This window comes from Choloepus didactylus, chromosome 8 (genome assembly GCF_015220235.1).
Source record: "Choloepus didactylus isolate mChoDid1 chromosome 8, mChoDid1.pri, whole genome shotgun sequence".
NCBI lineage: Eukaryota > Metazoa > Chordata > Mammalia > Pilosa > Megalonychidae > Choloepus > Choloepus didactylus.
In genome coordinates, this window is record NC_051314.1 from 32514782 (window position 1) to 32540596 (window position 25815).

At 35.9% G+C, this 25815-nt stretch overlaps 1 protein-coding gene across 2 annotated transcripts in view; it reads right to left on the reverse strand.

The window, feature by feature from the left end:
- NEDD1 (NEDD1 gamma-tubulin ring complex targeting factor) overlaps positions 1-25815 on the reverse strand; it is a 65693-nt gene that overhangs the window by 8924 nt on the left and 30954 nt on the right. The window contains exons 6-14 of one of the 2 annotated variants that reach the window (XR_005218471.1): positions 19430-19659; positions 17738-17939; positions 17157-17352; positions 14180-14308; positions 11803-11850; positions 10698-10900; positions 6895-7051; positions 5816-5972; positions 1221-1390 (exon numbers count right to left, since the gene is read on the reverse strand). Coding sequence is in view for 1 of the 2 variants with exons in the window: in XM_037847191.1 (XP_037703119.1) it covers positions 5816-5972; positions 6895-7051; positions 10698-10900; positions 11803-11850; positions 14180-14308; positions 17157-17352; positions 17738-17939; positions 19430-19659 (1322 nt within the window). In the remaining variant the exon portion in view is untranslated. The remainder of the gene's footprint in view (positions 1-1220; positions 1391-5815; positions 5973-6894; positions 7052-10697; positions 10901-11802; positions 11851-14179; positions 14309-17156; positions 17353-17737; positions 17940-19429; positions 19660-25815) is intronic. The other variant, XM_037847191.1, reaches the window with a different exon arrangement.

Below are 25815 nucleotides of genomic sequence, written 5' to 3' on the forward strand. Positions count from 1 at the left end.
GTTTACAAGATATATATATACTCTTGTATATATCTGGAAATTCATTGATTTGCACTGGTGTATTCACTCTCCTGTCAACTGACATTAGAATTGTTTCAAATTACCTATTACTACAATGTTGTTACAAGCAGTCTTGTATGTATCTTCCAATGTACACATGTCCAATTTCTCAAGGAGTATATATGGTGGGTCACAGACATGACCCTGGTATTTAATTTTTCAGATTTACAAGCCAATGTAAATTTTTTCCAATATCAACGGACACACTCATCATCAATATAGCAGAGTTCTTCCTACTCTACATCCTTACCAAGATTTTGTATTGCCAGGCATTTACAACTTTTTTCCCTATCTAACGAGTGTGAAATAGCATCTCATTACTTTTTCAGATATCTGATTAATTACAGGGTTGAGCATCTTTCCCTGGGTCATACACCATTCCTCTTCTGTGAAATGCCTATTTATGCCTTTTAACTATTTTTTTATTGACTGTCTTTTTATTCTAAACACTAACAATGTCTAAAATTTTACATTTAAACTTTTACTCTATAAAGAATTGTTTTTGTTTTGTTTTTACAGCATGGAACAGAGATCCATATTTTTTTTTAAATATGAATAATCAAATTTCACAGCATAATGTATTGATTATTCCATATTTTGTGCACTGATCCACAACTTGCCTGCTCTGTGCCAATGACACAATATTTTTATTTTAGCTTAAAAACTAAGTGTATCCATCTGACAGATAAATCTCCTGCAACCTTACTCTTTTCTGAAGTGTACTGGTTATTCCTGGATATTTTTTCATACATATATATATATGCATCATCTATATTCTTCCAATAAAATGCTGTCAGAATTTTAATTGGAACGGCATTCAATCTCCAGACCAATTTAGAAGAACTGTCATCTTTGTTAAATATCTTTACATTTATTTAAATGTTAACGTCTTCTAATCAACTTCTTAAAAGTATTTTTCTATAAAGATCTTTACCATAGTTGGTTAAAGACATTCCTTAGTACCTTATTTTCTGTGTTGCAACTTTAAAGGTATTTTTAAATTATTTTTCTCTTCTGCTTTCAGTCATGATAAATACATATTGGAAAAAAAAAAAAAAAAAGGTTTGTAAAGGCATCAGAGAACCACCAAGGTAGCCATGACCTGAAGGGCCATGGTGTTGCAAAGAAGGGAAGTCTGCTAGGGGAAGCCCCATACTCACATCTACTTTCCCTCCTGGGACATGTGCCAATTTCACAGTGTTGATTAAAGAGGCTGATCTGAAAACTGTATCTTATAGTTTTTGACAGTCCATGGGCAAGGGAGTATTGGAGTTTGGGATTTCCAGGGGTAGCTAAGGCTGGAAGGTCCAAGATACTGAAGAGGCACAACCTACAAAAAAGTAAGTATGAAGTGGCAATTTCCCCTTGAGACATTTGTTGACTCCTAAGCAGTGCCTGTACTGATTTAGATGGCAGGAGACCAAACATAAAGTAGCAGCTAAAGAACAGAGAAGGTATTTGTGGAGTCTTGTGGTACTGGGGAAACACACATTAAAGTTCAGGACCTGCCAAGGTAAAAAGGCCTGGGTGAATACTTCAGACATTTAGCTGATATCCCAGAAAGGAGAGGACTAAGTTCTACGAATAAAGGAACAGCAGAAATAAACTGACCCTAAGAAAGCCTGAAACCTAGCAACCACAAGATCAAGGTGATCTGCCTGTCAGAAATAACTTAAATCTTCTCTGAAACACAGTTTTAGAAACAAATTCCACTTAGGATGTACTCTCCCAACCCTAATAATGAGAACAAGTCAGATAACCTATGAAATCATAGGTTTATAATTCTACATAACTTCTACTAAAATCTACTAAAATCTAGAAAATGATGAGCCCCTCCTAGGAGAAGAGAGACCCATGGTGGCTTTCATCCCTGACAGAGCAATGGAGAAGAAAACTGCTACTGATGGAATAAGGAGAAACTAGCTGAAATTTTTATGGATTTTTAAAGGCTAAGTGAAGACAGGCATGATAGTTTAGAATCCCAAGGAACCCCGGCCAGAAAGAAAGTCTGCATTCTCCCATCAACTTTTTCCCCCAGGTCCTCACTGAGTACTTATGTGGAAAATCAGGGGCTGAACAGGAGGGCTGAGACACCCCAGAAGGCACAGATGCACAGATACTGGTAAAGGGAAGAACTGAGAGTAACCCAGTGAGGCTGTCATGGGGAAGGGGGCAGCCACCATATATGGCTGAGGGAGGCCAGTGAACTACTGGATTTAAGAACCCCATTTGAACTCAGAATCCTTCCACATTTTACTGACTTAAAAAATCCACAACGGTAGGGGGCAAGATGGTGGCATAGAGAGGAATGGAAGCTAAGTAGTCCCCCTGGAACAACTACAAAAAACCAGAAACAACTAGTAAATAATCCAGAATAACTGCAGGGGGACAAACGAGACCATCCACTCATCATACACCAACCTGAATTGGGAGGAATGCCAGAGAGAAGCTCTCTCCCAGCAAGCGAATATAGCTCAGCTGAGCTCCAACTGGGGTTTTAAGTAGCGAATGTAAACTGCTCACTACAGGTATGCATCCCCAAAAAACAGAGGCTTTGGGTGACGACTGACCTTGAAGAGCCAGAGGGTCGCCTTGGACTGGGTCTGAAGGGGACTATTGGTTTCTTTTTTGGCTCAGTGGAGAAAGCCCCAGACATTTTCAGTTTCCAGGGCTGTGACTCAGAGAAGGGTGGAGACAGCACAAGCAGAGAGCGAGACCATTGAAATGCTAATGACCTCCACCTGGGGGGGGTCTGTCTTCTCTAGGAGGAAAGGGGTGGGGCCCTTTCCATTGAAAGGGCCTGGGGGAACAGGGCCATACCTCCTCACACCAGTCAAGAATTATAGGCTAACAGGCATCACCTGCTGGGCAGAAAAGCACAGTGACCTGAGGCATCAAAGGGTGGAGCAATTTTCTAAGACACACCTGCAGGGAAACCAGATACTGAATATTTCTTCCCTCTGGGACCTGAGGCTGTTCTGGTCTGGGAAAACCTGATTTGGATAACCAAGGAAACCATGTCTAGACAACAGAAAATTACAACCTACACTAAGAAAAACAAAGTTATGGCCCAGTCAAAGGAACAAATGTACACTTCAACTGAGATACAGGAATTTAAACAACTAATGCTAAATCAATTCAAAAAGTTTAGAGAAGATATTGCAAAAGAGATAGAGGCTGTAAAGGAAACACTGGGCATGTATACGGCAGAAATCAAAAGTTCAAAAAAACAACTAGTAGAATCTATGGAACTGAAAGGCACAACACAAGAGATGAAAGACACAATGGAAACATACAACAGCAGATCTCAAGAGGCAGAAGAAAACACTCAGGAACTAGAGAACAAAACACCTGAAAGCCTACACGCAAAGGAGCAGATGGAGAAAAGAATGAAAAAATATGAGCAACGTCTCCGGGAACTCAAGGATGAAACAAAGTACAATAATGTATGTTATCATTGGTGTCCCAGAAGGAGAAGGGAAGGGAAAGGGGGCAGAAGCAATAATAGAGGAAATAATTAATGAAAATTTCCCATCTCTTATGAAAGACATAAAATTACAGATCCAAGAAGCGCAGCGCACTCCAAACAGAAGAGATATGAATAGGCCTACGCCAAGACACTTAATAATCAGATTATCAAATGTCAAAGACAAAGAGAGAATCCTGAAAGCAGCAAGAGAAAAGCGATCCATTACATACAAAGGAAGCTTAATAAGACTATGTGCGGATCTCTCAGCAGAAACCATGGAGGCAAGAAGGAAGTGGCGTGATATATCTAAGATATTGAAAGAGAAAAACTGCCAACCAAGAATCCTATATCCAGCAAAGCTGTCCTTCAAATATGAGAGAGAGCTCAAAATATTTTCTGACAAACAGACAATGAGAGACTTTGTGAACAAGACACCTGCCCTATAGGAAATACTAAAGGGAGCACTACAGGGTGATAGAAGACAGGAATGCGTAGTTTGGAAAAAAAATTTTGGGAGATGGTAGCACAACAATGTAAGTACACTGAACAAAGATGACTATGAATACGGTTGAGAGAGGAAGGTGGGGAGCATGTGAGACACCACAAGAAAGGAAGAAAGATAAAGACTGGGACTGTGTAACTTGGTGAAATCTAGAGTATTCAACAATTGTGATAAAATGTACTAATATGTCCTTTTACGAGAGAGAACAAGCAAATGTCAACCTTGCAAGGTGTTAAAAATGGGGAGGCATTGGGGGAGGGATGCAATCAGCATAAACTAGAGACTGTAACTAATAGAATCATTGTATTATGCTTCCTTTAATGTAACAAAGGTGATATACCAAGGTAAATGCAGATAAGAGGGGGTGATAAGGGAGGCATGTTAGACACCTGACATTGGTGGTACTGTCTGATTCTTTATTCTACTTTGATTTAAGGTTATTTTTCCTTTTGCTGCTTCCTAGCTGTCATTTTTTTTCCTCTGTCTTTTGCCTCTCTACCTTCTTTGACTCTCCCTCCTGCCTTGTTGAAGAAATGTAGATGCCCTTATATAGATAGTGGTGAAGGGGGTGAACACATAAATGTATGACCATGCAGAGAACTATAGATTATTTACTTGCGACGGAATGTATGATGAGTTAACAAAACCGTATTAAAAAAAAAATGGGTTGATGACAAAACCTCGAGGGCAATATACTGAGTGAAATAAGCCAGACACATAAGGACAATTACTGCAGGGTCTCACTGATAGAAACTAATTATAATATGTAAACTCATAGACATGAAATATAAGGTACCAAGATAAAGGACGAGGCTTAAGAATGGGGAGTGGTTGCTTAGTATGAGCAGAATGTTCAATTAGGATGAACTTAAATGTTTGGAAATGAACAGGGGTGTTGGTAGCAAGATGTGAGAATAACTAACAGTGCCGAATGGTGTGTGAATGAGGTGGAAAGGGGAAGCTCAGAGTCATATATGTTACCAGAAGGAAAGTTGGAGGTCAAAAGATGGGAATGTAGAAAACTGAATCCTATGGTGAGCAATGCCCATGATCAACTGTACAAATACTAGAAATCGCTTCCATGAACCAGAACAAATGTATGACAATACAATTAGAAGTTAATAATAGAGGGGCATATAGGGAAGAACTATATACCTATTACAAACTATATACTACAGTTAGTAGTATTCCAACATTTTTTCATAAACAGTAACAAATGTACTATATCAATACTACGAATCAACAATTGAGGGGGGTTGGTTAGGGATAGTGGAGGATTAAAGTTTCCTTTTCTTTTTTTCTTTTTTCATCTTTCACTTTATTTCTTGTCTGGAGTAATGAAAAGTTTCTAAAAATTGAACAAAAATTAAGTGTGATGGATGCACAGCTGTATGAGGGTACCCAGGGGCAAGTGATTGTACACTTTGGATCTTTGGATAAGTGTATGTTATCCGAACAATCTCAATAAAAATGAAAAAAAAAAAAAAAAAGCTACATCTTTCCCAAACTAAAAAAAAAAAAAAAAAATCCACAACGGTAGCCTATCTGCTAGACTGCCCCTGCCAAGTATCTAATATTTTTCTAGGTGAATGTGCTTCTTTATAGCTGATAATAAATGCAGGACATCAAAATCAACAAAATTCATAATGTTTTCTAGGGTTGTATGGGCATTAAAATTTAGGCAAAAGCAGTAACCACCAAATATTACTTATAGTTCTGGTTTTACACCTATTAAAAAAAAAAGCAGTTAAAGTCTAAATAGAAAGTAATTGTTCAATTACTACCTGAAGTCATCCAGTGTTTCCTGTATCATGTTCTGGATAAAATGAATTTGAACAGAGGTCAATGGTGCATTTGGCCGATTATTTCCAATGGTATCAGCTATTTTTTCTGACAGTGAACTGGCAACTCCAGCAGTGACAGAAGATGCTATCTTTGGATCTAAAATAAAGAATGGAGAATATATTAATAGTCAACTTGGACTAAGAGAAATCAAACATTGCTAAATAAGATTTGGCATGAGGACACTTGAAAAACTGGCAAACAACATTGTTTCTGTGACATTTAGAAAAATTCACTGTCTAGAATACACATCTTCAAACCTTTCTATGACATTATATCCAATAGTCATTTCTCTCCATATATAAACTGCCAACTGTCTAATGTAATAACATATGACAGAGAGATTAATCTTAAAGAATCTCTAAACCATTTCCTCTTATAAAAGATAAATGTGACAAGTTGTACCACAAACTAGATAAACCAAAACTATTAAAAACAAAATGGAAGGAATATAGGAGCAAAATAGTGCTACAGGCAAAGCCCTAGAGTTTAAGTTAATGCAATATACCCACAGAAGCCTTAAAGTAAAATATAGGTATCCTTATAAAAGAGTTGCTTCTCTTAAAAAAAGTCTCTTTTTATAGATAACTCTTATGGCAGAAACTAAAATTCCTTTAAATGTGATCAGGTTTTTAGAGATCTGAGGCAGGAATTAAGGATATGAGTTGAACGTGGGAAAAAAAACAGATGCATGATAAGATATTTCAGGTAGTTACTCACCCCTTTTTAAAGAGACCTACATTATAATTCTATCCATACTATATTACATCAAGACGCTCAAATATTAGTTTGAAAATGAAATTCATAGAAAATGAGTATCAAAACAATGTGGCTGAATTCAACCTTTCATATACATTTCATTGTCTTCTACGAAAGGAGTCACACTAAAGAAGTGTCCAGACCCTTTAAACTCTGTGAACTTTAGTACATGATTACTCTATTTATTTAAACTTTTCAAATTAAATAATTGTTCATTTTCAATTTAACATTTTCAAACATCAGAAGTTTTAAAAGTACTTACTTGGAGTAGATGATCCACTGATTGTGGGTTCATATATCAGCTGGGCTTCGATTTCTTTTTCTGGCTTTTCAAATTTTTCAGGACTTTTTGTTTGGTTAGATGATGGAGAGGTATTTAGATTTCCAGTCTCAGCACCAGATGAGATTAACTTTGCAAACTTCACATTTAAAATAAATAATTACTTCAATATATAATTTCTGTTTTTCCCCATAATAATTTGTACCTAATTTTCCTTTTAATTTTTTGTTTCAAGTAGGTAGGTTCAGGGGAGAGAAGAAAGAATAGGAAGAGTATAGAAGGAGAAAAAGTGCTAAGCTAATTGTAAAATAAATCAAGTTTACTAATCAAAAACCTTAATGATATATCATAAGGAAAAGCTCAATTACTAAGCGCTTGCTATTGCATACTATTTAAAATGGAAATCACTGGCTCAAAACAACAAAAACAAAAACAAAAACACTCATAGAAACTAGACAGAAATCTGAAAAATAAACCAAAAAGTTCCCGCCCTGATCAAGATGGTGGAATGAGACGCTTCAGGGCTCCATCCCCTCACAGAAGCTATAAACACCATCAAGAACTGACAGAACATCTTTCTCAAAGCTCTAGAAAACAGTTAAAGGAGAGTAGTAATAGGGCAAATACTGAAACAAGAAAAAAGCTACATAAAAGTGGTGGATCTCTTGGCGCCCTGGGTGGCCTCTTCCCCATGGGCTCATGTGGAGCCAGCCCACACTGCCAGTGCAGATCCTTGGTCCTTGTTTAGAGGGAGCAGAGTAGCCCTCATGCACATACTAGGAACACGTATGTCTGGCCCAATTGGTGTGTTGGTGGCCTGAGGCACATGCCATCCCAGAATTTGCCCTGCATGCAGAAGGCAGTTCATGGAACATGCTGGGAGAGCAGTCAAGTTGTGCTGCCTGGGCAAGGGATTGTTGGCTGTAGGACAAACAATATAGTGTCCAGGATTGTGAAAAGCCTGTTTTCTAAGGAAGAGGAGACATTCAAAACTATGTAGTTGGGAATTCCTTGGGCCATATATTCATGCTCAACACAAGACCCCACACAACAAGGATCAGGGAGATCCCTAGACTTTGTCCTGGAGCCAAACTCATTGTATGGATAAGCCCTGAAGGAGAGAGCTCACACAGGTCAATATGCAAAACTGGGAAAGGTGTTTTCTTTTTTTTCCTTCTTTTTATTTTATAGTTAGCTCCTGGCATTCAAGGAAAGCTCTGTCATAATATTAGCTGGATATAAGCTTAAGGAACAGATGCTGCAGAATCTAAATTCTAAGGATAACATATTAAAATACCAAATTGTCCAGGTTTCAACAAAAGGTTACAAACATACAAAGAAAGAAGTGATGGCCCAGGAAAGGTAAAGATGAAAACATCAAAGAAAAAGATCAGATCTGGGACATACCAGACAAAGTCTTTTAAAAAAAATGGTCCTAAATATGCTCAAAGACCTAAAGAAAAACAAGGACAAATAATAAAGGAAATCAGGAAAACAAAAGAAGAACACAAAGAATATTGATAGAAAGATGGAAATTATGAAAAGAACCAAACAGAACTGGAAATCCCAGTACAGAAATTAAAATTTCTGTGGCAGAGTTCAACAGCAGATTGAAGCTGGCAAAAGACAGAAAAAGAGAACTTGAAGATAAGACTACTGAAATCATTCCGTCTGAGGAACAGAAAGAACAAAGAATTAAGAAAAGTGAACAGAGTCTGAGGAATCCGTGGGACATCAAATGTACCAATGCACCTATTGTGGGAGTCCTAGAAGAGGAGAGAAAGGGGCAGAGAGAATATTCAAACAAATAATAGCTGAAAACTTCCCAAATTTAACAAGATGGAATATACACATACAAGACACTCAACAAATTCCAAACAGGATGAACCCAAATATACCAACACCACAGTATAATATAATCATGATACTGAATGCCAAAGATAAAGAGAGAATTCTGAAAGCTGCAATATGTTACATAAGAGGGAGTCTCAATAAGATTAAGTGCTGACTTCTCATTAGAAACCATGGAGGCAAGAAGGCAGCAGGATGATATATTTAAAGTGCTGAAAGCAAAAAAAATTGCCACCCAAGAATGCTGTATCTGGCAAAACTGTCTTTCAGAAATGAAGGAGAGACTGAGACATAAAAAGAGATGCTAAAGAGAGTTTGCAAGTTGAAAGGGAAGGACAGTAAGACAACAGATCAAAGCTGCAAGAAGAAATAAAGATCTCAAATGAGAATAACAACATGACTAAATATAAATGCTAGTACTATCGTATTTTTAGTCTGTAACTTCACTTTTTACTTCCTATAGGATCTAGAATGCAAATGCATAAAATGAAATGATAAATCTGTTTGGTCTCAATGTATAAACATGTAATTTGAGAGAAGAACTACATAAAGGTAGGGGAACCAAGGGGTATAGGAAAATAGTTTGTATATATTATTGAAGTAAAGTTGGTATCAAAGCAAACATGATTGCTATAGATTTAGAATGTTAAATTTAAGCCCCATAGTAACTACAAAGAAAATACTGGAGAATATGCAAGCTTATAGAGACAAAAATTAGAGTACAGTTTCCAAGGGTGCGGAGCATAGGGGACATGGAGAGCTAAAGCAAAAGGGGTACAGGGTTTCTGTGTGGGGAGATGGAAAGTTTTAGCATGGTATATTTGGGAGTACTTGAAATGGGAAAGTTTATATTGCGTATATGTTTCCACAACTTAAAAAAAACGAAAGAGCAACTAAAGAGACAATGACAATTAAAGGCAATAGGTGATCGATCCTGGACAGCATCTAATAAAGGAGGAGAGAAGACTCTAAAGGATATTATTGAGACACATGAAAAAACTGGAGTACAAACGGTAAGTTTAATATCAATGTTAAATTTACTGAACTTGATAACTGCACGTAAGGTGGCTACATGGCTGAATATCCTTGTTCTTGGGAAATGTACATGGTAGTATTAAATGTGCAAGGAGCATTTGACAGAGACATACTACACTCAAGAGTTCAGCAAATGGATTGATAGATCAGACAGATAGATGCATGGGTAGATAGGTGGATTGATAGATTGATGGACAGACAGAATTACACGGCAAAGGTGGCAAAATGTTAAAATTGGTGGATCTGGATATCTATGTGAAATGAGTAAGTTGGAGTTCTCCGCATAGGCTTTGTATTATTTTTGTAACTGTTCTATAAGTTTGAAAATATTTCAAAATTAAAAATTAAAAATAATAAATAAACTAGAAGACTTTTTGTAATTTCTGAATGACATTTTTTCAATATCATTCTAAAGAATAATTATGAGGATTTGGCTGCTACTAAATGATGGTAATATTTGAAACCTTACATAAGAAATCAAATTTTATATAGGCTATTGAATTATAACAGAAGGCAATGATGATGAATTCCATTCTTAGCACCATCAACTTGCTCTAAGGCCTAGGGCAAATGCCTTGACCATCGCAACGGTGCTTTCTGTTGCAATGGAAACACATTCTAAAAGAATTCAGGCGTGAGCAAGTATCTTGCTTTAGAAAAAATAATGTAAGTTTATATCTGTTGTTACCTTCAATATATCCAAAGACAGATTTCAAAAGAATCTTCTAGGTATTAACAAGTGACATCAGGATTTCAAAATATTTTTTTAACTAAGTTACATGCACAGCACCATGAATAATTAGGACATACCCACTGCCAGCTGACTACTTTCTAGTGATGAGCTCATTATACTTGCTAGTGATAAACAGTGATTTTCAGTAGCATTTTCAGGCAGATACCTGTTTGAAGGAGTCTTTAGGCTCTTGTTTTCCCAGATACATTTTCTTAGACTCAGTGGTCATATCATTATTTTCATTTTCCTCTTTTCCTGGAGATTCCATGAAGACATTAAGAGGACTAGAATGTAATACTGCAGTGCTTGAAGCCCCAGAAGTTTTTCTTGGAGGAAACACTGAGTTCAATTGTGGTAGAAAGTCAAAGCCTAAAATAGAGAAAAAAAATTGCATTTGCTTATGATGTCCATCAATCTTGGATATTTAAGAGAAGCATTTAATATAATAGGCAGATTGATATGGTAGAAAGACATGGATTTGGATTTAGAAAACTTGCTCATTGCCCAATTCTACCCTTAACTCTTGGCAAAAATCACAAAACTCTATGTATCTACTTCCTGATTTATAAATTTGAATGATGACATCCAATCTCCCAGAGTGCTAAGGCTTAAAAGAGATGATATGTGAAAATACTTTGATTAAAACATGACAAATGTCTTCATTAGTGTTAGTTTTTGATAACTGGAAGTTCTCAACTTGTATGTATCTGTGACATATATATCTTGGTAGGCAGGTTCTAAGATGGCCCCTAAAGAGCTCTGCCTCCTGGTATCCATGCCCTTGTGCAATCCTCTTCCTTTGAATCTGGGAATATCTTGCTTCTACAAAGAAAACATGGCAAAAGTGATGGAATGTCACATTCAAGATTAGGTTACAGAAATACTGCGGCTTCCATCTTGGGAGGCTTTCTTACTCTTGCTCACTTGCTCTGAGGGAAGCCAGCTGCCACGTTGTGAGCTACCCTATGGAGAAGCCCACCTGGCAAGAAACTGGCATCTCTGGCAAACAGCCACTCAAATGAACTTGGAAGCAGATTCTCACCCAGCTGAGCCTAAAGATGGCTACAACTATTGATGACACCCTGATTAAAGCTTCAAGAGAGATCTGAAGCCAGAGGTACCCACTTAAGCCATGCCTGGACTAGGTCCTAACCCATGGAAATTAAGAGATGATAAATGCTTGCTGTTTTAAGCCTCAAAGTTGTTACACAAAAATAAAAAACAAAATATCACTTTTAATTTCCATGAAAATACTTCTCAATAGTTCTTACCATCTCCTCCGTATATGGACTCATCACCTCCCTTGTTAACTACAGCATCTACAATAAAATTAAAAAATTAAATTTAAAAAATAATGTAAAAGAAGCCATAGTAATTTAGACTTTTTATTCCTTTCCCAAAGGGTTCAGAAACTAATGATTTTAAGGAGGAAAATATGACTGAGGTTAAACCTAGGACCTATTTAAACTTCCCTTTAGCTTCATGCATAGCAGCAAATATGAAAAAATAAATCTACAGTACAGATTTATTTAATGAAGCAGCAAGGTATAGTAGAAAAAGCCTTGGTTTAAGCTCCGGAGACCTGTAACCTAGTTCTGCCTATAGTACTTAATAGCTTTGTGATCTTGGACAAGCTTTTAAAGCAATTAAGCTTCAGTTTCCACATCTATAAGATGAGGATAATACCCTAACCACCTCATAAGATTGTTTTGAGGATCAACTGAAATAATGTAAAACTATTTTGCAAGCAGTACAATGTTATAAAACATAAGGTTTTATTAATATTCATTTCAACAGTAGAATATGTATAAGAATATTTCAATACTGTAATATTATTCATTTACCAATTAACAACCAAAAAGTGTTTAACTCAATTTTATCAGATTAATAAATGGGCAAAACTTACAAATAAAAAATTCACCAAAAATTCCAACAGCCAATAAACACACAAGATTATCATATTAATAAGAATATCATCTATATCTATGTGCATTATGTGTGTGTGTTTAGACACACACACAAACTTTTAAGTTAATCCACTTAACAAATGCAACAGCATTCTTATTTAAAGATGAAGGAACTGAGGCACAAATAGTCTTTTACTTGAGTAGAGTTTCACCCTTGAAATTAAAAGGCAATCTCTTGACAATGAAAAACAGTGCTATATATTAGTATCTATGGTTATTCTTATTAATAATGTGACATCGTAATGAATGGAGGGGCATTTGGCTCAAATTCTTGCCATATTTTTTAAAATAGAAAAAGTAAAGAGGAATTTCTATCCTTTATTCATTTCTCTTGAAAAACCATCAGAGGATCTAGCTTACTTCTAAAAAGCCCCTTCCCCTTTCTACAGTCCTCAAATCACCATTTGCTCCAGGAAGTCCCACAGGCTAAAGCTCTCAAACTCAGTACTAACCCCACAAATCCTTCTCAACAGCAGCCCAAGCCACTTTCCATCCTTTTGCCCACATTCTTACTCTCTTTATTTTTTCACTGTGTAATCTGGCATCCTCTTTTTTGCGAAAGACAAGAAATCTTCCAATTTTATTAGGTGGAAGATGGAGGAATTTCATCTGGCAATTTAGGTAGTCACTTTCAGGCCAGAGTAAGGAAGAAGACACTCCTTCACTAATAATTCTGTACCATCACATATTTATTTATTTTTTCTGATTATAAAACTATTTGCAGAAAAAATTAGAAAATAGATCATTTTAAAATAAAAAATAAAATTGTATACAATCATGAATGGATATAACAATTTAAACATCCTGCTACTGCTGACATTTGGATGCTCTTTAGTTTTTCACTATTATAAGTCAAATAGCAACTAACACACAAATCTTTGTGGGCTTCTCTGATTATGTTCTTAGGGTAAACTTGTAGAAATGGAATTACCAGGCCAAAAAGTAAGAGTATTTTAACTTTGCCAATTACCCTCCAGAAATTCACCCATATTGTTGATAACATAGCTATTAGTGAGACAATCCCATTCAGGAAAACTGTATGACCCTTAGTACCAAAAAAGCAGAGCCAGACAATTACTTCATTCATTCAGTATGAATGACAATAATATATAATGTTTCCCGTCATCAAATTAGCAAAGAATTTTTTTAATGGCAACATCTACCAGCGATGGCAAAAACAAACAAGTAACAGGGTACCTTCATATACAGTGTAAAATATAAAGCATTCTATCATTTAGCAATATTTCTCCATAAGAACATTTAATAAATACTAATTAAACACTACAATCAAAGAAATATTTTAAATTAGAAAGATATTATCTGATTATTGAAATATCCAAGATTTTAAGATTTATTTAGAAGTAAATATAAATAAAAGATAGCCTATGGACGTCAAAGTCCCTTTAAAGAAACTTTTTTGGAAACTAAAATACTACCTTGAAAGCTCTTTGCATAGTTCCTATGTAAAAATTACCAGCACATAGTTGGAATAACATTTGAAACATCTAGGAACATAGCTACAGTCAGCGTAAAGGAAAAGATACCACCCCAGGAATTGAGAAAATCAGCAAACTCTCATGACTCGAGTTAAAGTAATACTATTACCCACATCTTTTAGTCTGAATAAAAATATAATGACTACCAGCAACAGAACACGATCCTCTGATCTGAAAAGACTTACCATCTCTGATAGGTGAGAACATGTCACCTAAACTACTTTTCCCAGTATCATCAAAGCTGGAGAAATCCTGATTTTTTCGACTGTCTGTTTCCTTCGATAAAATATCTGTGTTTATGCCTCGAGGCAAACCTCATAAGAATCAGATTTTAAAAAAAAAGTTTATTACATCTAAATAAATTTTATCATCAGAAGCAAGGCTGTAAAAATTAATACAAAAATTACCCATATCATCAGTAATGTTACAACTATGAACCTCAAGAAAAGAAAGCAGAATATAACAATACCTCAGTTAATCAGCATTTTCATGAATTGAAGGGTTCTTTAAAAGCAAATAAATTATTTGTCCATATCACAACACCTTATTTTAGCCATTTCTAAAATAATTATATACTTTGTTGCCCTCAAGGTACTGGCTCACTCTTATGACCAAGTACAAATGATAAACATGTCTGTAAGGCAATAGCTAACATATAGCAGGATTCAATAAATGTTAGTTCCCTTCCCCAACTTGTATGAATAGGTCTTTTTTTCCCTTTTCTGTCTTTTTCTTTACTAACAGTGGGAGCTTAACACTGCCCTCAGCATTATCAACCTCAAATGGCTTCATTAACCTCTCTGTAGTTTACTCCTTATCGTTGTCTACCTGTACAGTAGACAACAATAATAGAGGCAAGGCACACAGCATTTTCTCTGGCAGTACATAATGCATGGTTTTAGGGCAGGGGCTTTGTAAGAGGAACTCTGCAGACTCAGTGGCTTCTTGCATATTTCTGGGTTAAGGACACGATTTTAGAGATTAAAGAACTCAGAGGAAAGACAGGTATCTGGATTGGCAGCACATTACTGTGTTATATTTTAAAGTGTTTTATTTGGCATCTCAGTCCCAAATGGAAACTGAAACACCTGGAATGAAAACAAAGAACAGACTATATATCCAAAAATGTCCCAAAATGACAAATGAAATAAACTTTTCTAATAACATCTGATAGAAAATTAAAATAAAACCAAATCATTTGTACATTGCCACCATTGAAGAGTATTCATACCAAGAGTTAAGCTGTTATAGAGAAGAAATTTCCTTTCTTTCTTTCTCTAGGCCCCTAATGTCTTTGAATGCATAGCTCTAGACTTTGGGACTTAAGGAAACAAAAGTTCAGAATCATTTGAAAACAGTACTAAAGCCTTATTTTTCACTTTTTAAGTGGCTGTTTCCTACTAAAAGTGAACACCAACAATAAGCCTGCAAAGGTTTCTTTCACTAACTAACCAAATTAGGACACCTTCGGTAGCAGCAACATGATTTTTCTTCTAAATAAATATTTCTTATATTTAGATAAAAGTTAAATGAAGTTTGGGATCATAGAAATAATGAGGTTGATGATATCAGCAACACTGTGACTTACTGAGTGCCTACTATGTGCTAGGCACTTCTGAGTTTTTTCTCTGATTTTCAGAATTTATCCCAGCATATGAGACTCAAAGAAGGTAAGAAAACTGCTTAAAAGAATCCAGGTAGGAAATAATAGACCTGAGACTTAAGTTTAACATACTCTCAATGTTTCAGAGGAAACAAATATACATGCATGTATGAGTGTGTGTATATATCAGACAAAGAATGATGAAACTAACATGGCACAATTTATAAACCAGTGAATATGCTAAAGGATATACCAGAGTTCAGGAGTTCTTTGTACTATACTTGCAGCTTTTTGTAAGTTTGGAATTATTTCAAAATAAAATTAATAAACCGAAATTTCTAATTGTGTTTTTGCCAGAAACTTAGCTACTCAACCAAGAGTTATCATTAATCAGCATCCTTGCAGACCTGTCTTTCATTTTCTAATGCTATCATCATTAAGCATGAGCCTCCTTACCAAAAAAATAAATGAGTAAGTACGACTTTAGAAAGTTTACACTAAATGAATCTTTGTCTAATTTTTGAAAATTTTGAATAAAAGTAATAAAATTATAAAATAAAATTTGAAAGTAACTGCAATTTTCATAATGCAGTTAATTCAACATCTTGGCAGAAATTACTCAAAGTTGTACTTCAAAAAGAACTTCTTTGAAGTAGATAGCAATGGTATTTGTTTCCTGGGGTTCTTAAATAAGTACCTAATTATTTTTTTATATAACACACAGTGACCCTTACATAAGGATGATATATTTATTTACAGGAAATTTATAGTGAATATACTTTTTAATTTTAAAAATTATTTCACACTATCAAGGCAAAACAATTAAAGCTCTGCTTCTACTTAGCAGTAGCAAATTCACCCCAAGAAAGCACCAACAAATATTTTTAGCCAAGCCAAGCACTTGTCCAGAAAACTTAAAAAGACATGGATACAATAACTGTTTCTAATGAGCATGTAGGTTTTTTAAAAAATCTGTTGCAAGTTGACAGTATAGCATAACATTTTAAAATAAAAAGGTTTTCTTTACTGTGGGCAGAGAATATTTTCTGCAATAAGTATGGGAAGCTTACCGTCACAATTATACCTTCACAAAGTCTAAATGAATTCTTTCAGAACTCATTCATCAATATGATTATCAAGGTAGAAGAAATCTTTGAAAAACTGAAGCACTTTTATTTATTTTTATTTAACAAACTACTAATATGGGCTTACTATGTGCTAGGCACTATTCAGCAATTAAGTTTTATATTCTTTATTGATTAATCTGAAGAATCAACGGAAAGACATCCTAGTCTACAGGATTTGAGTTGGCATTATTTCATTTTAAGATAATCAATGTTTCTCACAGAGTTCAACTAAATAGAATAAGTGCCTTTCATTACCTTAAAAAAAAAATTATAGCCAAAATTAAAATTTTAACTTCTTGAATGACAACCACTAATAATTTTAAGTAAATATACTCATGAAGTGAATTTTAATACTCTAGGTTGACAAGAGTGCTAGTTATATATATTTTTGTGGGGAACAAAATGCAAATATTATATATAAGGAACATTTACCTGCTTTGTCTTGAACAGCAACTGTTCCTTTCCCCAAGACTGTTGTCATGGGTTGTGGTAGAACTGTGGCAATGGAAGGGGCAGTTACCTCTCTGACAATTCCAGAATTCTGAACTCCTCCACTGGTATTGCTCACATTAGCAGCCCGTCTGTTCAATGCCAAGGGCTTATTTGGACACCCTTTATTTAAACTTGTCTGAAATGTAATAGAATATTTAAAAGCTCAGGTTACTAATGTTCCATACTGTACATTAATATTTTATAAATTCCCTGCTAGATTAAAACATATATTTTTTCCTTTATAAATCTTAAGCTTGATACTGGATCTGAGAGTTTCCCTCTGATCCAAAAAAGTCTTTAAAAATCTTTTGAAAAGCAAGAAATAGGAGACATAAGTGTAAAAAAAAAAAAAAAGAGTTTTAAAACTAAGTATGCATATGGCTTTGTACTAAAATTATTTAAAATGCTATCATAAAAATGATTATGAAACAAAACTAAAATTTATTTAACATATAATTTCCATATTCAAAGCCTATGTTTATTTAGTAAAATCAAAAATGCCAAAAAAGGAAGTATCTCACCTTAGAAAGAGCAGTGGAGTACTGAAATGCTATACATTGCACAGATGTCTTATGAGCAGCGATGGTTTTTACTGGTGATTTCAACATCCTTAAATCGTACTGATATATTTTCCCACGGGAAGATCCAATAGCCAAAGCGGCTCCATCAGGCATGAAATCTATTGCAGTTAGAGGAGCATCAGCCACTAAAGTTTTCACCAGTCTACAGAAAGCAGAACAAAGTATACGTAGATATGCAAACATATATGACATGAGCATGTATAAGCTTATGACTACAAATAACTTTTTAACAGAACCAAAGTAACTTAGCATTGGGCAAATAACATATGCATCCCAAATATTTATTTAAAGCAGTATTTTAGAATTTGATTTAGAGAATTTCTAATAGAATGGCATGTAGAGGAACCTGAACACCCATCCTATTTTTCTATTCACTTCCAATAAGCATATTTCTATACCTTTCAGAAGCAGCACCTGTTTCTTTATCATTACTTTGGCAGTGAATGTGACAATCCCTGTGTGTTACCCTACAACCAAGTGCTCTAGCCTCAGGGTTGAGGAGACTCTCAGCATCCCCTTCCCATTTATTGACCTGCTTAGGCCTCAAGAGAACTATGACCTTTCACTGGGGAGCAGCTGCTATACTTTGTTCTTAGTTGTGCCTCTCTTAACCAAAAAACTAAGATGAACAGAATTCCGGTAGCTTGATCCTGAGGAAGAAAATATAGAAATATAGATAGTCATCTGCTGACGCCAAGTTCTTTGCTGGTGTCTGGTATAAGAGAAGAATGCTTTATTACTGATTCTTAGAGCTCTCGGTAAATTATTTCAAAATAAAAGAATGAAAAAATAAAAAGAGCAAAATATGTAACAGTAAAAACTCTAGCACCAAAACAAGGGCTGACAGTGGGACCTTTCCTAGTAGTAACTTTACCATTTTTATCCACATAAAGTTTAGCTATTATTAGACATCTTAAATAGACATGAGGCACTCTTGTAGCCTTTTTCTTTCCTTTAGTGAACTGCACAGAACTAGAACTGTAAAAGGACAAGTAGGTACAAGACCAGATGCTTGGAAGATTATGTATCCCTAGCCCTAGATCAATGGCTCTCAACTGGGGGCAATTTTGCCTTCCAGCAGACATCTGGTAATGTCTGGAGACAATTTAGGTTGTCACAGCTGGGGAAGAGGGAGAGAGGTGCTCCTGTCATCTACGAGGCAGACACCAGGGATTCTGCTGAACATTCCATAATGCCCAGGAGAGCCCCCCACAAGAAAGATTATCTAGCCAAAAATGTCAATAGTTTAAAAACCCTGCTCCAGATAATTTTAAAGCAAATTAATCACATGACTTCAAAATTGTACATAGTAATTATATTTTGAAAAAGAATAATACTAAGCTAATTAATTATATATGCTAAAATAAAGATGTGGAATTATTAACATGCTATCCCTCATCATTCATGATCCACAAGTACCCTAAAAAATTATCCACCAACCCCTCTCTCCCACACACACCTATTGTTTTCTACATGGGAAGAAAGAGAGACAAGTCTGTTCTACTGGATATATTAGGTAAGCAAACTTTTGATCTCTTAGACATTAATCAGGTTTATACAAATCCCAAATATGTCTGCTAATGACATAGTAGTTACTTGTTACTAAATAAGAAATTAGCATGACACACTTACTTCTTACTTGAAGTGTCATAGAGAATGATTCTTTTATCCAGGCCTATGGTTACAAATAGCAATTCGTTGACAGGAGAAAAGCAAAGGCTTGAAGCTGGAGCTTTATGTGTGCTTTCAAAGTTATGATAAGGGCTCTGACTATTTACATCCCAAAGAGTTACTACTCCATTATCTGAAACACTGCCCAGTAGCGATTTCTTAAACAAGGAGTACTTCAAGTGCCGAATGGACTATAAAAAGAAAAGAATAAATTTTATTTAATTGTAAGCATTCATGACAACATTTAAGACTTTATAAATAATGGCAAACCACCAACCATGCCAATCGCATGGAATTCACAACACCCTCTGGGGTACAGAGCAACAAGTTTCAATCATGACTACCATAATGTCATTTTTATATGAGGCTATAAGATGACCCTAAGACATGCCAATGTTCCATTATTTGTCCTGATTTTGCTATCATGGAGTATAGCCAACTCAATCTCTCCCTTTTCACAGGCAAAATATATCAAGATTATCTACATTAATTCATCAGAACAGCCACCTTAAATAAAAGGCTCAATAACAGCCAATCACAAGTAAGAATAAGGCAATACTGGGAGAGAATAAGCAATAAAAATTTGTAATTGTTTTCTATATATAGATAGATATGTGAGACATTTGTATGAATTTGGTTGAATGTGAGTATATGATATGCTGGCAATTCAACATGAAACATAATGAAAAATTAATTAAACCACAAAGGAGAAATTGGTACCACTCTAGGCTGGGGATGGACTATATCCATTCTCTCAAATTATCAGCTTAAGGGCAATACTGGCCTTTCTCTAAATATTCATCCTGGGGGCAGTGGAGACATTCACTGTTTTAGTGAAAAAGAACTCTTTCTAGTTTCTGCTGGAACAGAATAAACAAGTACTAGTTTGAGTAAACAAGTCCTGGAATAAAATTGGTTAAATTTTACCTACTTTCACAAAAAAAGTTGCTTTCAAATTGTATTGATAATATCATTTATCATGCTCAGAACAAATCATTTTACATTTAACCTTATTTTCCTTGCAAAGGAATAGCAATATAAATACAGAAATTAATAGTAAGATCCTCAAGTATGGGAACCTGACATGAGACACCTTCAAAGATTTAAAGTTTTAGTCCCAAGTCAAGCAATAAATCAGGCTAAAGTAGACAGATATCAGCTTTACATAGAGGTCTCAGATAAAACTGGCACAGAACAAAGTCACCTATGAGGTTTTGGTTTGTTTAATATATCACGCTCCAAAAGGATATGAGAGAGCTAGTTTTTTAAATATTAAAAAATAATATACTTACTTACAAGATGTTTCAAAATAATATAGATTAGCCCCAACAACAATAATAAAAAAATGTTTAGGGATAACACAAAACAAAATTCTAATGAAATAAAAGACATATTTGTTACCAGCAAGATAATTACTATGATTGTCCATTAAATTTGGCTCCTCATTTTCATTCAGCTAAAGTACAAAGAGAAAATGTTGGTTTAAATAGCTTTCATTTTACTTGACAAAAAGTATATTTATTTGAATAGGCAAATCTTTCCTATGGTCTACACTCAAGAAAAAATAAACTTCACGGATCTTCATTACATAAAAGACATGTGGGTAAAAGCCCGTATCCACATTATCTCATTAACTCCTTCTCCAAGCCCCTATGTCTTTTATATAATGAATTATAATTAGTGAATTATAATTAGTTTTAAATTATAGCATCATACACCAACCAATCAAAACATCAAGCAAAGCTTTAAGAGTTGATACAATTATAGTTCTTTCATATGATCAAAATTTATATTAAATGTACAAGCAGAATTTAAAAAAAGACAAAAAAACTAACATCAGAATATCATAGACCTAGTAGATTCTTCTCAAAGTTCATAAAGTTCAACTTTTTAGGCACAGCTGGAATTTGTCTAAAACATCCCCATCCCACCCCCATCCCTCCATCACTCCCACTTCTATGAGAACTTCCTGGGTCCTGTGCCAGAGGCCGTACCCACATATCTCATTAACTCCTTCTCCAAGCCCCTCAAGGTCAGCATTATTATCCTCAAAAAGCCCGAACCTGGAAGGCAGTGCCCTCCCCTGGGGCCTGGTGGGGCCAAGGTCATGCCACCCTGGCTGAGCAGGAAGGGAGATTTACTCATAAACCCATTAATAGATGCATCAACTTGCCCTAGAAACTGGACTTTAGCCAAGTGCCTGAAAATTTGTTACAAATTCCAAAATACAAAACATTCTTAAAAAGTATGGACGTTCAGAATTTGTATGAAAATAGCAGGGAACAAGGAACCATGAATGTTCCTATCAGTTGAAGCTGGGCTCAAGTGCAGGCTCAGCAAACTCTGTATGAGTTGGGTAACTTACTTTAGTTCTCCAAGCCTCAATAGTCTCAGCTACAAAACAGAATATGGTTTGCGCATCAAGATTATTTTGAGGATTAAATAGCATTTCTGCACAGAGCCAGGTTTATAGTACTTATCACCACTGTTCTCACAGGTTCATAACTCTCTTATTCATTGCTGGTTATGTAACTACTCTTCCATCTTCCACACATATTTTTTAAAATATGTAGCTTACATAGCTATACTGACTTCTTTTTAAATGCCTCCTCCTGTTATCTCTTTGATAATACTAACAGAATCACATTTCTGTATTTTCTACATCTATTAAATCATCATCTCTTTAGAATATGAAAGACATTATCTAATGATCCTGGATACATGAAGCATTAATCTACTAAATTATATTTAAAACAAGTATTAATTAATTTACTATCAGTAGCATACAACCTATTAAGCGCTTATATTGTTCCATATTCAAACTATCTTTAAGAAAAAAACAAAAAGAATCCCAGCACCATCAGCAGCAAAGTCATTTATCAAATAACATATTATTGTGTAGGAATGTATGTGTGTATGTGAGGGAGAGGGTCATTTCTAAGTGTAAAATAGATTAGGGGCTGGGAAATATTTTAGGCTGTTGTATTACAAAAAGCACTCATAAACAGATGAGTGTGGCTAAATTCCACTAAAATTTAATTAACAAAAACAAATGGCCAAAGCAGAGAAGATGGCAGCATAGAGAGGACTGGAAGCTAGTTAGCCCCCGGAACAACTAATAAACAACAAGGAACAACTAGTAAATAATCTGGAATAACTGCTGGGGGACAAACGTGACTGTCCACACATGTACGCCAACCTGGACTGGGAGGAATGCCCAAGATTGCAGCATAAAATCTGTCAGTAAAAACTGTGGACCCGCACCGAGAGTCCACACCCCCATGGCAGCCCAAACAGCAAAGCGTCCCTGTGATATAGAGCAGCACTCTCTGAACAAGTGAATATACCTCAGCCCAGCTCCAACTGGGGCTTTAATTAACAAATGTTGACTGCTCAATACAAGCTACGAACCCCCAAAAAGCAGACAGCGGCTTTTGGTAACAACTGACCTTGGAGAGCCGGAGGACCTCTCTGGGAGGGAGGAGGAGCCAAGAAGACCAGGTGCTATCTCTGGCTGATGGGTGAAACTGAGGGGTGCCGCAGACTAGCCCTGAAGGGGTGCTTTCTATCCCTTTTTCAGCTCAGTGGAGAAAGCCTCAGCCATTTTTAGTTTCCAGCGCTCTGACCCAGACAAGGGTGGAGACAGCAGAGTCAGAGAAACTATTCAAATGAAAACGATTATCTCCCTAGGGGGTGTATCTTCCCTAAGAGGAAAGAGGTGGTGCCAAGGTCTACTACCCGCCTTCCATTCAGAACCAGAACCCAGAGCCAGGGGGAAAACAGAGATAGACCACACCTCCTTGTACCAGTCTGGAGAGAGGCTGACAGGTGCCACCTGCTGGGCAGAAAAGCACAGTGGCTTGAGGTCTCACAGGGTATATCAATCTTCTAAGACACACCCTCAGGGAAACCCAATAATATTGCCTCCTTCTGAGACCTGAGCCCGTTCTGGTCTGGGAAAACCTGATTGGGATAGCCAAGGAAATCAGACGACTAGACAACCAGAAAACTACAACTACACTAAGAAAAATGAAGTTAATGGCCCAGTCAAAGGAACAAACTTACACTTCAACTGAGATACAGGAATATAAACAACTAATGCAAAATCAATTCAAAAAGTTTAGGGAAGATATGGCAAAAGAGATGAAGTGTATAATGAAAACACTGGGAATACATAAGGTAGAAATCGAAAGTTCAAAAAAACAACTGGCAGAATCTATGGAAATGAAAGGCACAACACAAGAGATGAAAGACACAATGGAGACGTACAAACAGATCTCAAGAGGCAGAAGAAAACACTCAAGAATTGAAGAACAAGACACCTGAAAGCCTACACACAAAAGAACAGATAAAGAAAAGAATGGAAAAATATGAGCAACATCTCTGGGAATAGAATGACAACACGAAACGCATGAATGTATGCATCATGGGTGTCCCAGAAAGAGAAGAGAAGGGAAAGGGGGCAGAAGCAACAATAGAGGAAATAATCAATGAGAATTTCCTTTCTCTTATGAAAGACATAAAATTACAGATCCAAGAAGCACAGAGTACCCCAAACAGAATACATCCGAGTAGGCCTATGCCAAGACACTTAATAATCAGATTATCAAACATCAAAGATAAAGAGAAAATCCTGAAAGCAGCAAGAGAAAAGCAATCTATCACATACAAAGGAAGCTTAATAAGACTATGTGCAGATTTCTCAATAGAAACCACGGAGGCAAGAAGGAAGTGGTGTGATATATTTAAGATACTGAAAGAGAAAAACCGCCAACCAAGAATCCTATAACCAGCACAAATGTACTTCAAATATGAGGGAGAGCTTAAAATATTATCCAACAAACAATGAGAGAGTTTGTGAACAAGATACCTGCTCCACAGGAAAAAAAAAAAAGGGAGCACTATGGACAGAAAGGAAAAGACAGAAGTGAGAAGTCTGGAACACAATTTTGGGTGATGGTAGCACAACAATGCAAGCACACTTAACAAAGATAACTGTGTATATGGTTTAAAGAAGAAGGTTAGGAGCATGTGGGACACCAGAATGAAAGAAGAAAGATAAAGACTGGAACTGTATAACACAGTGAAACCTAGGGTGCTCAATGATTGTGATAAAAGGTACAAATATGTTTTTACAAGAGGTAGAACAAATGTATGTCAACATTGCAACGTGTTAAAAATAGGGTGGGATTGGGGGAAAAATACAAGCAATGCAAACTAGAGGCTATGATTAACAGAAATATTGTATTATGCTTCCTCTGATGTAACAAAGGCAATATACCAAAGCTAAATGCATGGGGGGGTGGGCATGGGTGAGGGGTATGGGACTCTTGGCATTGGTGATGCTGCCTGACTCTTTATTCTACTTTAGTTTAATGCTAACTTTCCTTTTGTTGCTGTCATTTTTTTTTCTCTTTCTTTTTTCTTTTTGTCTCTCTACCTTCTTTGATTCTTCTTCCTTCTCTGTGGAAGAAATGCAGATGTCCTTATACAGATAGTGGTGATGGTGGTAAATACATAAATATGTGACTATACATAGAGCCATCGCTTGTTTACTTAGGAGAGAATGTATAGTGTGTGAACAAAACCTTCTTTAAAAAACGGGCTGATGAAGAAACCTTAGGAACACTATACTGAGTGAAGTAAGACAGATACATAAGGACAAATGTTGCAGGGTCTCACTGATATGAACTAATTATAATATGTAAACTCATAGACATGAAATGTAAGTTACCGGGATACAGAACGAGGCTCAAGAATGCGAAGCAGTCGCTTATTATGAGCAGAATGTTCAACGAGGGTAAACTTAAACATTTAGAAATGGACAGAAGTGATGGCAGCATGTTTTGATAATAACTAACAGTGCTGAATGGTCTGTGAATGTGGTGGGAAGGGTAAGCTCAAAGTCACGTATGTCACCAGAAGGAAAGTTGGAGGTCAAAAGATGGGAATGTAAAAAACAGTGAATCTTGTGGTGGATAATGTCTGTGATTAACTGTACAAATATTAGAAATCTCTCTCATGAACTAGAACAAATGTATGACATTATAACTAGAAGTTAATAATATAGGAAAAAAAATACCTACTGCAAACTATATACTACACTTAGTAGTATTTTAACATTCTTTCATCAACAGTAACAAATGTACTACACCAATACTATGAATCAAAAATGAAGGGGAGTGACACACCAGTCAAGAATTATAGGCTAACAGGCATCACCTGCTGGGCAGAAAAGCACAGTGATCTGAGGCATCAAGGGGTGGAGCAATTTTCTAAGACACACCCGCAGGGAAACCAGATACTGAATATTTCTTCCCTCTGGGACCTGAGGCTGTTCTGGTCTG